Source organism: Lissotriton helveticus, chromosome 2_1, assembly GCF_964261635.1.
Source record: "Lissotriton helveticus chromosome 2_1, aLisHel1.1, whole genome shotgun sequence".
NCBI classification, from domain to species: Eukaryota; Metazoa; Chordata; class Amphibia; order Caudata; family Salamandridae; genus Lissotriton; species Lissotriton helveticus.
Window position 1 is genome coordinate 1,504,978,257 of NC_136059.1, and position 16,675 is coordinate 1,504,994,931.

Sequence of the window (16,675 nt, forward strand, 5' to 3'; positions counted from 1 at the left end):
ATACTTCGAAGGGAATCCCGAAGGATGTTTACTTCCCTTCTCAGAGGCAGCAATCGCTGCCAAGATGTCGCTATCAATCTTGGTTTTAGACCTAGTAACAGCTGCAACTAAGTATGTAGATACTGCTGATTTCGCCGCTTCATCAGCAAGCGAGTTGCCAACAGCGTGAACTCCCACGCGCTGATGACCGAGAGTATGAATCACATAAACGAGTGGCAACATAGCCTTAAGCTCTGCCACTCGAACCCAGATCATTTTATGTTTTATTGTGCTACCCTTGGAATCATGAAAGTCATTTTGAATCCAAAAGAACAAGTTTTCATTGTAAGACTGGACACAGTAGTAAGAATCACTTACAATTAGAGTAGTAACACTTGGATCCGCGTACTCCAAAGCTAGTAATAGAGCACGAAGCTCTGCCAATTGTGCGGTGCAATCGCCCAGGGGCAACGTGTGTACCTCCCTGGATATGAACTCATCATTCAACATAGCACCGACCACAATGGCGCATGCGGAAACGTAGGCATGTTTAGAGCCATGCGCAACCTGCGCCGACCCATCAGTGTAAATGATGCAATGGAAGTCCTCCAAAGGTCGCATCGCCAGAGGAGCAGGATGAACGAATTCATACTGCAAGTACTCCTGCGACCGTAAGGAAGCGTCAAAAATAAACATGACATCCGAGGATGACAATGACGCAGCCCACTGAATCCACCGAGGGTGCAAAGCTTTTGAATTTGGTACACTCGCTTTCGTGACTGCCTCCAAATGAGGACAGGGTGTTACCACTAGCATGCGTTTCCCCTGTGACAGAGCACGTTCTTTCAGAATTGCCATCTGCACAGCAGTTAAAACTTTTTCCACAGTGGGAAACCGCATTTCAGCCGAAGTGTACAAGTGAGACTTGTAAGCGATAGGTACTGTGTCACCTTCATTAAAAGTGAGGTATGTGAAACCCACCGTCCCAGGAATTATTCTTATTACCAGGTTGGTGTGGTTATCACGAGTCAGTAAATATTTAGAAGCGAGCAGATCAGCCTGCAAGGATTGCAAAATGGCTGAATGCTCAGGCAGCCAGCATGATTTTGAGAAAGTTGGTTGTATCAAAGCATACAAAGGCTTGATACGCTGGGCATATTCCGGAATGTAAGTTCTGCCGAAATTCAAAAAGCCCAGTAAAGACTGTAATTTTTTCAGTGTTGTTGGAGCGCGTAATTGTGCGCACTTCTCCAAGAAGTGAGGAGCCAAACCTCTACCTTCATTGTTGAGCTCATAGCCCAAAAACAACACTGTATGTTCAGCAATGTGCGATTTTGCAAAGTTGAATTTGTAACCCATGTCTGCGAAGTTGCAAACAAGAGAATTTACACGACACAGATGCTCCCAAATATCGTCGTCTGTGAGATATATGTCATCCACATACGAAAAAGCATCAGGGTCGAGTGCCTCCAGAATAGAGACAATTCGAGCGGTAAATACACCAGGACTATTCTTGTAGCCCATTGGAAGACGCCGGAATTGCTTTTGGACTCCAGCCCTTGTAAAACTGGTCCATTGGGAGCTAAAGCTGTCCAATCTGTGGGCATAAAAACCATTGGATATGTCAAGCGTTGTCTTGAAACGCTTACGCACGAGACTATCCACTAGGGCAGAGCCGTGGGTATTCTGTACAGCACAGTTACGGCAATGCGAGTTTAAATGCCGGTAATCCAAAACCAAACGATATGATCCGTCAGGTTTATTCACAGTAAAAAGGGGATTATTCATCGGTGACACACACGTTTCAATAACTCCCTGATATTCCAATTGTTCAAGGATTTCCGCGACGGAAGATTTTGCTTCACGCCGAATGGGATATTGAGGTTGAGGCTGCGGCTGAGACCGCAACGGAATTTCGTGGCAAGGCGACAATTTATCCCAACCACATTGGTTACGGTACAGAGCCGGCGCGAGAGCCCGAGCCCACTCTTCTGCAAAATGCTGCGCATGCTCTTTCGAGACAGTGTTCGCGAAACTGGGTAGGATTACCTCCTCCCCTCGCGGCGCCGCGAGCACAAAAGGTGGGGGCCAGTCAGCCTCCGAAAGTAAAATATCATATGTAGAAGACAGATTCTCCCAAAATACACCTTTAACGGTACGCTGTATGTCACCTTCAATTAACAGGACAATTTCATATAGTCTTTCAGGGGGAGCAAGTCTCGTATCCGCTGTTTCTATCACAACGTAGACATCAGTCGCTGTCACCCTCAGTAGTGGACGCAGCGCCTCTCTGACTATGGTTATCTCCGCCGCGCTGTCCAGCAAGGTCAGAGCCCACGTCAGATTCCGAAGCCGCGTTCTCACTATCTGTGGCATATCGATGCGCTGTTAAGGCTGCGACTTTCTTTTTCGCAAACTGCGGACGCCTAGGCGTAGAATCCTCCTGCTTCACTGCGCCGTCCGTCTGGCGGGACTGACCACGTCCTTGTTGGCCACCACGTCCACGTCCACCCCCTCCTCCTCCACCGGTCTTCGGGGCCGATGTGTCCTGAAAGGAACGAGGAGAGCGTTGATCAGAACCCTGAAAACGATCAGGTGATTTAATCATCGCGCGGTCGCGCAAATCATAAACTTTTTCGGATGGCGCAGGAGCTTGTATTGCAGGAAAAGTACCCTGAGTCTGCATTGTCTGCTTCCCCTGTGTCTGTTTTTTAGGCCAATTTTGTTTCTTGGACTTTGGCTGGGCATCTGTCACTGCAGATTGCCCCTGTGGTTGTTTTTTCTCCTTCACTGGAAAATATTTCAGACCTCTACTTGTGCGGCCAATCGTTTTATAAGCGGCCACCACAATCTTTGCTAACTGGCGGGGTTTGTCGGCATCGGGCAGAGCAGCCAAAGCATTCGACACCTGAAAGTTAACTGCATCTCCTTTAACATTGGAGAGAATGAGATCACTTACAATCTCAAAAGAACCACACAGGCGCATACCCAATTCAACCGCTGCCTCTGGACCGTGATCATTCTGAACACGTCTAACGATTTCAGGCAGGGCAGTCATAGACGGGGTGCCGAAGCACCTTGTATAAACTGCCGCAAATGTTTTTCCCCAGCTGTCACAGTCAGCAAGTTCAGGAGTAATATCCTTCGGTAGAGTAATCGTCAACATTCTATGTTTATCAGCAGGAGTAGAATTCGGAAAAACCGCCTCCAGTTGATCAAACTTCTCTGCTAGCCAGAATGGGAAGTCATCGTTGTCAACAGGACGCGCACCAAAAACCGAATTTACCATCACTGGATTGAGACGCATTCCGCCTCGTTCCATGGGAGCGGCCGCACCCCCCTGGGGACCACCAGGAAGATGTCGACCGATGTATTGCACTAAAGCACGAATCACGGAAATGGAAACTACATGCAGCCTGCGAATTTCTGCCAGGGTGCAAGCCCCGTGATTCGGGTGCGGGGTAAAGCCACCCAACGCAGGCCAATTAGTACCTGGAATTGAGAGTGGACCCAACCTCGCACGGGACAAAGAGTGGGGGAGGGCGCCATCAAACCAAACTCGATGCTGCCAATGATCAATAGGTATTTCCAATGCCCTGTAAGGCGTATATTCAGCCGGGACATCCGAGGCGGTGTAGGAGTGGTACAAACCAGAATTAGCGTCCACAGCCGGAAACGTAACCCAAGAGTAAAACAACTCGTAAGGAAACGCCGGATCTGCACTTACCACGAAAATCACAGCCATCCCATCAACTGGGACCTGGTACGTCTGAAGATGGTTGCGTACCGCTACGCGACTATGCTGCGCAATAGCCACCGCTGCCGCCATTACAGAATTGGAAACAAGAAAACACAAAGAATACTTTGTAGCACAACTGGGTAGTAATTCAAAGAAACCGTTTAAGTAAGAATCAAGCTTGAATAAAGACCTATTTGAAAAAATAGGTAGGTTTCACCAACACCCCGTTTTCCGGAAACGGATGTGAAGGGGTTAAGGCTTGAACGATAAACTACTCGAGTGTCATGATATAAGACCACCGAAACCGTTGGGCGCCATGTTGCAGGGTTTCTGTACTCACACAGAACTGTGCACAGAGGAGTGGAACCTCGGCAAATTAGGATGTCCCAAAACTTACCTTAGCAACCAACTCACCCCTTACCGGGCTAGCTACAGTGTCTCATTGGACATATCAAACACCCAATGTTTAGACAAACCAGAACATGAACTTACAGTACCTCAGGGTACGTGGGACTCATGAACACTCTTTCGTTATATTATCATTACAAACCAGAACATGGAGTAAAGAAGACACATGTGCATTTGAAATGTTTATTTACTAATGCCGTCTTCTCAGGCGCAGTATCTTTGATAATACAAGTATACTTATTATCAGTAGCAAAATTATCAGCATAGTTACTAAGACATAAAAAGCGAATGGAGACAGCATGTTAACATGCTGTAATGAATAAGAGTTAACAACACTTATATCTCACCCTCCCTAACACATATATTATATTATTATCTAAGAAGGTCTCTTTGGGTTGTTTTAGGGCGGGCCCATACCTTAGTGTCCTAGCATGAAGGAATCACATCAGCATACACCAGCTCTCTCTGCATGTGCACCGCATCAAGTGTGTTAACAATTCTCGTGCAAAGCAATATCAATCCCGCCTCAAGCCCAAGTTGGCAAAGGCTGCACTTGTGTTATGACTATGAAGGCGTGGAGATCAGACCTCATAACAATTCCATATCGTGTTGCTCCTGAAACTTCAGCACTCTCCGTGCAGACATGTTTTATTAAACAAAGCAGATATCAGAGCAATAACATATTATTCTCACATTCACCACGGCAAACTACTAGGTTGAAAGCTAAGTCAACAAATAAGGGTCGTGTGCAGAAGTTGCAAGAAAGGAAAAATGGCGTTTAAATCTCAAACGTACCTATGCTAACTTAACACGATATAGGGATATATAGGAGCTATACAACAAGACTGGATTCTCAAAGTTATTGTTATAATAGCTTATTATCATTAAGTTCCCCCCATTATGGCCCTTTGCCACTAAGATATGGAAGTGTGGAGACTTGTTCAAGAAAGTCACAGTTTTTAACATAATAGTGAAGGAGAGCAGGATCTGCTTACTATGGTTACCCCACTTTTTACTGGTGTTTCACTGTTTTTTTACTTTAGTCTGGCTGGGTCCCTGTTAACCAGGACCCCAGCCTAGCTGCTTCCTCTCTAAATTGATTGTATGTACATTAGGTACTCTCCAGATTGGTTACTGGGTTACCCTTGTGAGTCCCTAGTATATGGTACCTTAGGTACTAAGGGCATTGTTACCCCAGAGGTCTACCAGGAGCTGAAGCATGTATTATGCCACCCCTGGGAAGCCTTCCAAAATGGCACCACAGGTCTGCTAGTGCAGCTTGGGTAAGGTGGTGCATGCCCCACTTACTGAGATATAGGCTACCTATAATTACCTTATAGCACTGACACATATAAGCCTATAAGTTACTCCTATGGCAGGCCTTATCAATCCTGAAGGCAGAGTGCTTGGTTTTGTGTGAGAGGGTGCCCGTGCATGAGCAGGACCCCTCCGCAGCTTTCGGAATCACTTCTCTGTAGCTGCTCTGTGATGCAGCCAGACCATATACTCTTAAGTGCATTATAACCTCGCGGTAAAGGCTAACTTTGGAATGGCTGCATGGAAACGTGGCGTGTTTGGTGTCAAACACTTTGGAATCTTACCCCCTTGCCAGTCCTGGAGGCGGGGTAGAATTTCACCCTTCTAGAGGGAGAAGACATGTTTCATAGTTACTTAACCGGTAATAATTTTAAAGAGCTCTGGCATCACAAGATGGATGCTGGAGCCACAGTCACAAATCTTACCTCCTACTGCTGGGCAAAACTCCGGCAGGCGAGGCCTGGACAATAGGTTTCCAGTCACAGGAAGGTTTAACCACCTCCCAGACAGGCTCTAGTGTATTGGGGCAGGGTGGGTGCATTCATAGAATGCTTTTCAGACAGTGTTGGTGTCCCTGTGCATATCCCGGTTCAAACCGGTTGCAGGGGCACTTAGCCCCTGCTCTGGTGCGAAACTGGACAAAGGGAAAGGGGTGTAACCACCCCCACCCAGGTGGGACCCTAGAGTAAGTCCAACCTTTAAACGTAGTATAAGTATAGGAACCCAGTCCTTAGGACTTTAGATTACCCTGGACAAAACTCTGCAACATATATCTTGGAACTTCAACATTCTATTCCGATGAGAAGATGGAAGAATCTCCCTTGAGGTCAAGGAGTGACTCCCCTGTTCAAACAGGCACCAAAGAAGCATTTTGCCGGTTTGCATTTCCAAGGCTCCCGCCGGACCCCAACGGATTTGTGACACAGGACCCAGACTTCCAGACTTCTCCGAGTCCGACACAAGATCCCAGCAAAGCTGAGACCCGCAGCCATCATGAGTGACGTGGAACCGGAACCCCTGGACACCGTGCACATTTGCTAGTGCATCAACTTCCAGAGCTTTTCCGAAGTTGTGCATTGGGCCTTGTAGTCCTAGCCCCGAGCACCATTTGCACCGAAGATTGTGGGCCTTCACTCCACGAGTGTTCCGTGGGCCTGCTTCTAGCATTTCCGCTTGAGGCTTCTTCGCGATCCCAGGTCCGTCGACTGGTGGATCCCCATGAAGGTAACTCTTCTGTTTCTAGGGCTTTCCTGGTTGCTCCGAGAAGTGCCCTGACTCCCCTTCAAATGGTGAGTCCCTCAGACTTTGCTTGTCTGCACCGAAGCCAATCTTTCCTTTCTGCGTGGGTTGCTGTTGCCAAGGCTTGTTGGGTCCAATCCGGAAACGGACACCGCAGCACTCGACATCCTTCGTGGGACAGCTTGAATCCAGCTCACGATCGTCCTCGACACCACCTGGTCCTCGTGGCTGAAGAGTCAAGCTTCACCGTCTTCACCTGAAAGCACCCGACATTGGTTGGCATCTTCTCATTGCCTTCCTGGTCACTGGCTAGTGACCCAGACTCTGTCCCCTCTGCTTTCAGGTTCTTCAGATTTTCAATCCACCCGGACACTTTCGAACTTGGTCGCCTGCAGCACTTTTCAGCAGCTCGCCATTGAAAATGACGACGAAACCCGACACCAAAAGACACCTATGCACCCGGCTTCCCTGGGTGAGGTAACTCGAGTACTCCGGTGCTCCCGTGGGTATTCACTCTAGAACTGCCTAGTTCCAAAGGGGTTTGCTCCAAGTCCTCTTCTAAGTGTCCTTCCTTTGTAATTTTCCAACCGCGACTTTCCCCATAGAAGTTAATAGTGATTCAAGGCTGTGTTTAGACACTGCACGTGTCCCCCGTGGGTCCCCTGTGTCACTACCTTGGGTGGTTCCTGGTGGCCCCAGCAGTTCTAAAGGCTCTAGGCCTTGTATCTATGTCAATCATGGTTCTTATACCACTTTCGTAGTATATTGTTTGTGACGCCCCTAGGGCTAATCACATATTGTGCTAATTTACTGTGTGCTAAATAAGTTTACTTTATGTACCTTAGCCTCATAAAGAGACTAGAGGGATGTGTTTAGAATAAATACATATATTTTATATATATACACCTGGTGTGGTTCTCCTTTCATTTGGTCGTTCATGAGATTATAGACTGGTAAAACAAGCTGCTTTACATTCCTTCAAGACTTTGCTAATCTTTCCTTGTATTGTTCTTTTACATCTGACCTCATAAAGAGTCCAGAGGGGTTGTGTTTAGAATAAATACATATATATTTGATATATACCTTGTGTGGTGTACTTTCATTCGGTCATTCAAGAGATTATAACTGGTAACACAAGCAGCTTTACATTCCTTTGAAGACTTAGACTGAAGGCTGCTCTGCACAGCTACCTCTTGGGTAGCTTTCTATATAGTTTGTCTTTAAATCTACCATCAATAAGGGTTGTTTGGACTGGTGCAAGGTGCCCACTAGAATAGTGGACAGCATATGCCAGGCCAACTTCTCACAAATAGTATTAGCTATAAATGTTAAAATACCCCCCCTTAGCTCTACCCATTCTAGATGGAAGGGCTGGGGTTTGAAATGAACGATAGCCTTTAAATAAATGGGACCCACCTCCAATGTTTCTTGAATGCATATAATATGCAAGTTTGACCATTCTTATACCATTTAATGTTATTCTTTTTATTATTGTACCCAGCTATATTCCACAAGAGGAGTGTGTAATCATTGTCACTTACTGTGGTCGGCATTTCCTTTGGGTAACTAGAAAATAGTTCACTCTGAGGATTTTTATAACTCTGCACTACAGTTTCTACAATGTCTTCCCCTATTCAGTTATTTTCTGAGTTGCAACCTCTATACTCCGGAAGGTTTGCTGTGTGGGGTACCTGGCTGGGGGGGGGAGGGGACAAGAAAATCACAGCTGTCCATGTTCGTCAATAAGGAGAATCTGTTTGTGGTAGGGATACCTGAATTTCCCCTCAAAATTAGCCAGTTTATACTTCTAACCAGTCCTTCTAGTCAAGAGGGAACAAAATGACTTGACATGCAAACCTATGAGGCCTCTTGGAGAGCGCAGTAGAAGAGCTTCTGAAGATCAAAACTGCCATCTCAAACACTGCATACAAAGCTCGAAAACAGCTGAAAGCAAGTGTTCGTTGAGAAAAGGAACTGTGCATGACTCTGTAATTGTGCAGCATAGTCTAAGATAAATCTATATAAAAACACTATTCCTCAAAAGATAGGCATTTTTTCAGTAGGAATTTAGATGGTTTTTAATCTTAAACGGTTAGTCAAGAGCTAGTCTGGACCCAAGAGAACACCCAATAGCGATAATCATTTGACATGCTGTACCATGATGGGGGATCCGTTTCTGGGTCAATATAACACATGATCATTTTGGTGCCTAAATACCAGGAAGTATTTAAATCATGAAGAAAACAGGCGTTACTCTTCTGACAGATATCTATGGGGTGGGGATTTATTTTTGTTGAAATAGTGGCAGATATTAATAGTCATTTTCTAACTCTGTTATACTTCACTTTCAAGAGATTAAAGTAAACTACAAAAAGACACTTGCAATTCACTATTCCAAATTGGCTGGTGAGCATACACTGTGATTTCAAATCATGTACAGACTCCCTGGCTAATCAATAAGTTTGAAAGAATTAAAGATAATAAGGTGATCAAAATGGTTTCTTTTGCTCATAGTACTATTAAATATTGAAGGCTTAAAAACTTTAAGCTGATGCTGAGTACCTAAATAATTAACACTTTGATGGTTAACTCTATTAGTGGGTCAATTGTAAAAATAATGGAGATGTTTGTTTAAACTGGATGGTATACTAAAATAGTAAATAACAAGTACAGAATGGTAAATAACCTTAGGTTGTACTAATTTATGATGCACTCAAGTATGCAATATGTTTGGGATGATATAGTAGTGCATATATTTTGCGTCTTGAGAATGCAACTCTGTCACAACACATGCTGGCAAGCCAGTAAACAATTGTACTGTTACCAAGAATAACAAAAGACTGTCTTTTGAGAAGAAGAAAGTGTTCCCATGTTTGTTTTTTCACCATAACTGTGAAGCAGTGCGAATTTTAGAAAACAGCACTTACCACCGGTTGGAGAACAGCATTAATTCCCCAACTGATATTCCATAATCAATTTGATTACAATCATTTGATATTGATTTTCAAACTGTTATCTTACTCCTTACTGCTAGTGTGTGCTACTGTGCAATGCTACTTTGTTTACTAACACGCTGAGGTGTCCTTCTATTCAGATCTCAATTCCACTGCGTGGTGACAAAGGGGACTACATTACCCAGCATTCTAAAGCAGAGCTTTGCAAGTTACAGTTGCTTCACACCTACCGCTCTTCCTTCTGCCCTCAAAAAAGACTTAGCTTGAATCCAGTGCCACAGTTAGCCCGGAACCCACGTCTGGGCATATCAGGCGTACTTAGGGTGATGACGCAAAAGACACAGTTTAGACCTGGCCATATGCAAATCAGTCTTGACCCTGTGCCTCATGGGAACAGTCCAGTCCGCACTGCCAAGCCAGGTCCTCCCTGGACAGGAAACAAGCATCCTAGGAACGGTTTCGGAGTTTCACCCCTCATCAGCCAGGATAGCTTGAATCCAGTGGCTATTTTTTCAAGATCATTAGAGTTTGTATCTATTCAACCACATATTTCTTTGGTGAAAATTTACCACCAAATCGACTAATCCTTCACTTATTTGACTTTTCAAAACAGGAGTTGCTTTCAAGTTTGAAGAGTTTGGGCATCAAGTTATTTTCAATCTGTGCTTGATTTACTGAGTTTTAATTTTTATCTGTACAGTTGACTGGTCTATTTCCTAATTTACCTTCTGTAAAATTGTACTCCCCAAATGCCTTCTGAAGTTTTGAATGAACGTCTGAACTAATGAGGATTTCATTGAATCTGGTAGTAGCTTTCTTACCTGTAAGCACGAGACCTCCTGCCCAGTACTGGCACTGTCTGCAGAATCTTAACATGTCAGCTAAGTGGGGACATTTCTAATGAGCTCGATTGCTTTTTTTTCTTTTACCAAATATGGATTCCTGCATTCATCACAAAAAAATGGCTGTCTCTGAGAGTGTTACTTTTTCTCAGGCAATTCTCAGCTAAATGACATTATTTGGCAGGGTGACTCCATCAACATAAGGCGGTGGCTATGGTATACCCTGTCGGCGTGGCTGAAAAGAGCAGTATGGATTAAAATTGATAAGCGCCACTCTATTTTCTTACTGGTGAAATAAAGACGGAAGATGGTCTGCAATGCTCCCCATACGGAGCTGGGCTGTGAAAACCTAGAAAACATGTATCCCAAATGCAGACAGCAAACATGAGGAGACGTAAACACCACAGTGACAATATGTGTACTTACTTGTTCATAACTGGAAATACTGACAAGACCTGTGGGTAAAGAAATATGTTAACTGAAGGTGGTTTCAAAACGTAGGCTTCATTTCACTGATCACAAGTTTACAATCCGCAACTCGGGAGAATGAATTTTGTTACCAGGAATTAAAACATTTTTCAATGATTCAGATAATATGAATGAGACAATGCGTGGATACATGTATACTCCTTGTGTTTTTTTTTTTAAACATATCTTTATAGCCATTTTTTAGATTACTTTACAGTAAAATGTCTTGTACTTGTGTGATTTCTTTTCTTATAATATAGCTGTAACACCGTGACATTTTGCATGTTCTTGCTGCAACCATTCTTTTCTGCCTCATCCGTTATACGTTTATGTTTTAAGCAAGTTGTAATCAAACAGACTTGTTGCTTTAATAACAAACATTCCGAACTTTGTCCCCCATCCCGCACATCAGTGCCTTGAATAGTTGTGTAACAGTTTTTCCCTTTGCGTGTCACTTATCTATTTGCTACGGATTCCTTTGAGACTTCTATTTTTGTTGTACTGCCCTTATATTTATTAACTCTAACAATACCATGGTGTGGTTGGAAGCATATAAGCAGCAGTTCCTCGCTGAACCTTTTTCTAAGGAAGAGATAGTTAGTGTCATCAATGGTACTACTGCTCCGGGTCTGGACGGCTTCACAGGTATATCTTACAAACACTATAAAGCACTGCATCTCCTTGAGGCCTATAATGAGGCCCTGGAAAATAAATCGTTACCTCCCACTCTCTGTGAGGAGGTTATTGTCTTATCGCCTAAACCGGGCAAAGACCCGTTGAATTGCAGCTCTTACTGGCCTCTTTCGCTTTTGAATTTGGTCTATAAGATCCTTGCCAAAATGATTGCACTTCAGCTAGCCCTGCTTTTAGATCGTATCATATCCCCGGTGCAGTCTGGCTTTGTTCCACATAGGTCCACGGCGTTAAACTTGCGCATTCGGTTTGCGGTGCTGCATCGCATGACACCAGAGCTTCCGGCTGCAGCAGTCCTGCTGGACGCCGAAAAGGCTTTTGATTCCTTAGAGTGACCTTTCATATGGGCCATGATGAGGAAACTAGGCATCCCCAAGGGCTTCATAGACCACACTACACTACTTTACGCTTGGCACACAGCTAGACTCCGCTGAATGGAACGATTTCAGCCCCGCTCTCGCTGACTCATTGAACTACACAGGGTTGCCCGCTGTCTCCTTTGCTTTTTATGTTAGCTCTTGACCCTCTGGTTCGGCATTTACAGGAGAAACATCTACATAGAGGGCTGCAGTTTAAGATGGCCCACTCCTTATCTCACTTAACGCGGATGATATTGCGCTATATGTTCGTCGTCCGCAAGAGAATGTAGACCCCCTCGTCCGGTCCGCTTTGGGGGCTACCCGGGCTTAGGCATCAGTTGGGAACAAATCTGAGCTCTTTCCGTTAATGACTGCCACCACGGAATGGGAGTGTGAATTCCCAATAAAATGGTGCCATGACTCAGTCAGATATTTGGGTATACAGATTCACATCGATGCAGAGCAAATGGTGCGGTTGAACTATGGAACCGCTATCCACAACCTGGAAGCACAGGTAGAACGTTGATTAAACCTCCCTCTATCGATGTCCGATAAGATTGCCCTCATGAAGATGGTGGTACTTCCGAAGTTGCTCTACCTGTTCCATAACATTACCATTCCCCGCCCGGACAGTTTATTTAAACGCTTCGGTCACATCTCATTAGGCTTGCATGGGGGGGAGGGGGAACACGCCAGAATATGGTGGGAACCATGACATTGCCAAATGAAAGGGGTGGACTGGGCGCCCCAGACTTCCGAATGTATGACCTGGTAGCTCAGAGTAGTTTCTCTCACTCATGGTATCACCCAGATACCCTAATTCCCTACAGTAGGCCTGAGTCTGTCCTGGTACATCCTACTCCACTTCACGCGCTTTTCTCCCTGGTGTTCCCCGTGACCCTGAAGATATTCAGACGGCTTCCACTAAGAGCTGGGCTTGGCGCAAACTATCGCGAGTGCTTGGGGATGGTTCCCTGTACTCCTCCAATCTCCCCTTTGCAGGTAATACATGGCTGGGTGTAACTGAAGAGAAATTAGTAACCTGTGTGCTCCGCTCCCATGCTGTGGCAAAATATGGAGATTTGTTTCCCAATGGTCATGTGTTTGACAACCCAAGAAAGGATCGGGGTGCAACTTTGTCCTTTATGGACAGGTTTGTCTTCAATAGAGTATGCTGCGCACTCCTTGCAAAAATATCGGAATACCCCCATCTTTCGCTCCGCTGTCCCTATTGATTGCCAACTCTGATGGACTCCAATTGATTTTCAGATTGTACAAGGTGAGCATGGCCTTGGCCCCATGTCATGACACTGAGATTTGTGAGGCATGGGAACGAGATTTGGGGCACACTATTCTTGACGACCAGTGGTCCTTTTGCTGCACGCAAACGCGCGAAGTCTCTCTCAACAGCAGACACAATCTTCTCCATTTTAAATTCCTCCGTCGGGCATATAAGACTCCGGCTAAACTCCACTCCATTGAATCATCCCGGCCCCATAAATATCGAAAATGTGGTAGCCCCCAGGCTGATTTTCCCCATCTGACATGGACTTGTCCCAAGATTGTGGAGTTTTGGGTGGCTGTTTTTGCACTGCTCTCCCAAATGGTCTTGCTAGACATTGAACCCTCTCCCGAACTTGCCCTCTTGGGGTATGTGCGGAATATGCCCCCCAAATTATGCAAATTTGTAGCACTTGCTTAGCTCTTAGCCAAACGGGAGCTAGCTATGAGATGGGGCAACAGGTCCCTCCCTGGTTTGCTAGTCTCACATACTGCAACGCAATTTGTGAACTCTATGACACACTGCTTCCACCTAGATCTCGCCCAAAGGATATCTGGGAACCACTGAAAACATATTTACAAACTTTGCAATCTACTACCCCTGATGGTGTAGCGCCCACTGGGGTTGGTTGAACTGCTAGCTGTCTGTGAGGAAGAGGGACATGAGGGCCACGAAGAAGGACACGAAGGCCACGATAGTACATGTAGGAGTCTGGAATGCAAACAGTCCGTGGAGTTCCAATCCGATGCATTCTGGGACTCGAAGGCAAAGACGCCAAACCACCCGATTCACTCCCGGTGTGATGTTTTCCCACAGCGAGAACACGTCCTTCACCCGGAAGTAGGAGGAGATACACCCGGAAGTGAAGTGGACGAACCAACGAAAACGGGGACACACAGGAAGCAGTAGTCGATGGCCCGCGAGGAGGAGGAGGGACGAGAAGCAAGCAAGAACGCCGAGGACCGAAGAACACTGGAGGAAGACACTACAGGAGTCCAGGAGCCCAGTGAATCTGAAGTCGTTCGAGGAGACGAAGACACCGAGGAGTGGTGGACCGAGGAATGGTGGTGTCCGCCGGAGGTGGCTGGTGAGCGGCCATAACTCAGGAGAGTTACGGCAGGAGCAGGTGAGTGATACCGCATCTGGGGGATTTGGGAGTTAAGGGTGGGAGGAAATACTAAGGGGAGGGAAAGGAAGGGAACGGGTCACTTTCTTGCACTTACCCCTTTTTCCCGAGCCTCACTATATGCCGCACTGTTTATGCCGCGCTGCCCCGCTGTTGGTAAAGACTCTAAGAGCATTCAGGAAAAGTGTATAATTGATCTCAGAGCACAATGTTTACCGAGTATACCGATACCTAGAGCACCCCTTGTAAATACTCCTCTATATCACTTCCTTTTGCTTTTGTCTATCAAACACGCTTTCTACGCCCCTTCTCATCCAAAACTGAATGATATTTTGGTTCTCGGTTGCACACCTCCTATCGGTTCTTTCCCTCACTTTCCCCGGTGTGGTGATTGGTAAACCCCCAAAAACAGAGTGTCTGACGGCTCCCTTTATTTCTTTTCTATGAGCCTCGGGGAAGACACCATCCATAGTGAAGAGGAGCCTGAAACATCTTCCCCACTAGGAGCTACCGGAGGAGGAGACACAGAAGAAGACCAGGAAGAAAGCCATTCTGTTTTGGACACTATCCCTGTGACTGTTAATAAAACGTCCATACTCAAACAGTATATTCAGCCTCCTCGCCTGTTTATCAAGCCCGCCCTCCCACAAGTGGTGTCAGAAGTGGGATTGAGAGGCAAAATGGAGGCGGCCATGGCTAAAATGGCAGAAAACCAGGAACATTTAGGAAAAGTCATGGAGTGATTCCTGACGGTGGTCGAAGAAGACAGAACCAAGCTACAGCAAGTACTTACTGGCCAGACTCAAACACATGGAGAGGCCATGAATAAACTGACTGAAGCGTTAGGACATCAGAGAGGACAAACCACACTACCTTCAGTGGTTCTACAGCGATATGTTAGTGGAGAAGATCCTGATTATTTCTTTACCAATTTTGAAAGAATGGCGACAGCTGCCTCATGGCCACCTGATAAATGGGGTCAATATTTGGGGCCCCTTCTCTCTGGCGATTTTCAGTCAGCATACCAGGTTGCTACTGTTCAAGGAGTAGTGGAGAAGTGTGGCTCACTGGTTAGAGGAGGCAGACCTGGAAGCAGAGGTCAGCCCGGGACCAGGGTTCAATTCCCGGCTCGGCGGGGTCGTGAGTCCTAAAATGTCCATGGACTCGACAATTCTCGCTCCGGTGCCTACTCGATTCACGGGTTCACACTCTGCGACTCTGGGCAATAGCTTGCTTAATCTCCACAACGGCCCCTCGCGGCGGGATGCCTGGCTTTCACCTTGCGGATACCCTGCCGGGGTTATCTCACAGGGGAATACCAGGACGGGTTCCCTAAGCAAGCGCTTAGAAACCGCTTGGTGATTTGCGCTATATAAATTCCTGTACATTTACATTACATTTACACCCTATGCAGACATAAAGAAGTGTATCATGGAAAGGCTGGGGGTGGACGATGAAATCTATAGGCTGAAATTACATCAAATGAAGGTAGGACCCCAAGAAACCCCTACAGCCTTATATTTCAGAGTGAAAGATATGGCCGACCGGTGGTTAAAACCAGCCACCACAGACAAGGACGGAATCATGGCCAAAATCTATTTGGAACAATACCTGTCATCCTTACATCCACCCATTCAAAGATGGGTACGATAACAGGCTCACTTAACACTTGAAACAGCAGTGGAAATAACCAGTGCATATAACCGCGCGCAAGAAACCCAGAAAGGGAGAGAAGAGACCACCAACAAATCAGGAGGCCATGGAATGCAATGCCATCCCCGACCCCCTTTACTAAAAAACCAGAACCGATTACACTCATTCCAGGACCTACAATGATCCGGACTCCTCTTCCAGGACCACCGTGTTTTCAATGCGGGGGCATGGGACATATCGCTAGGTTCTGCCCACAAAAGGAAGAGCCCATGGAGATTGGGGTTACACGTAATTACTTCTGTTCCCCACCAGAAAAAAAATCCCCTCCATACCGGTGTACGGTAGCCATCAACGGACAACCCATGACGGCTCTTGCAGATACGGGATGTCTCCATAGTGTGATACGACCTCAAGAATTGGGATCTCATTTGGGACCACCTGATGGAACCATAGCCATAAAATGCGTACACGGAGATACCAAGCCCTATCCCACCGCTCGCGTTCAAATACAACACGCAAAGGATCCCGGGACTACCCTAACCGTAGGTCTCATACCTCGACTACCAGAACAGGCCATACTCAGGAATGACTATCCAAAACTATCTCAGTTGTTACA

The 16,675-nt window shown here is 46.0% G+C and overlaps 1 protein-coding gene across 2 annotated transcripts in view; it reads right to left on the reverse strand.

Annotated features, from left to right (window-relative positions):
- NAAA (N-acylethanolamine acid amidase) overlaps window positions 1-16,675 on the reverse strand; it is a 389,727-nt gene that overhangs the window by 64,908 nt on the left and 308,144 nt on the right. For both annotated transcript variants that reach the window (XM_078676390.1, XM_078676391.1), the window contains exon 9: window positions 10,905-10,933. In XM_078676390.1, coding sequence (XP_078532516.1) covers window positions 10,905-10,933 — 29 coding nt within the window. The remainder of the gene's footprint in view (window positions 1-10,904; window positions 10,934-16,675) is intronic.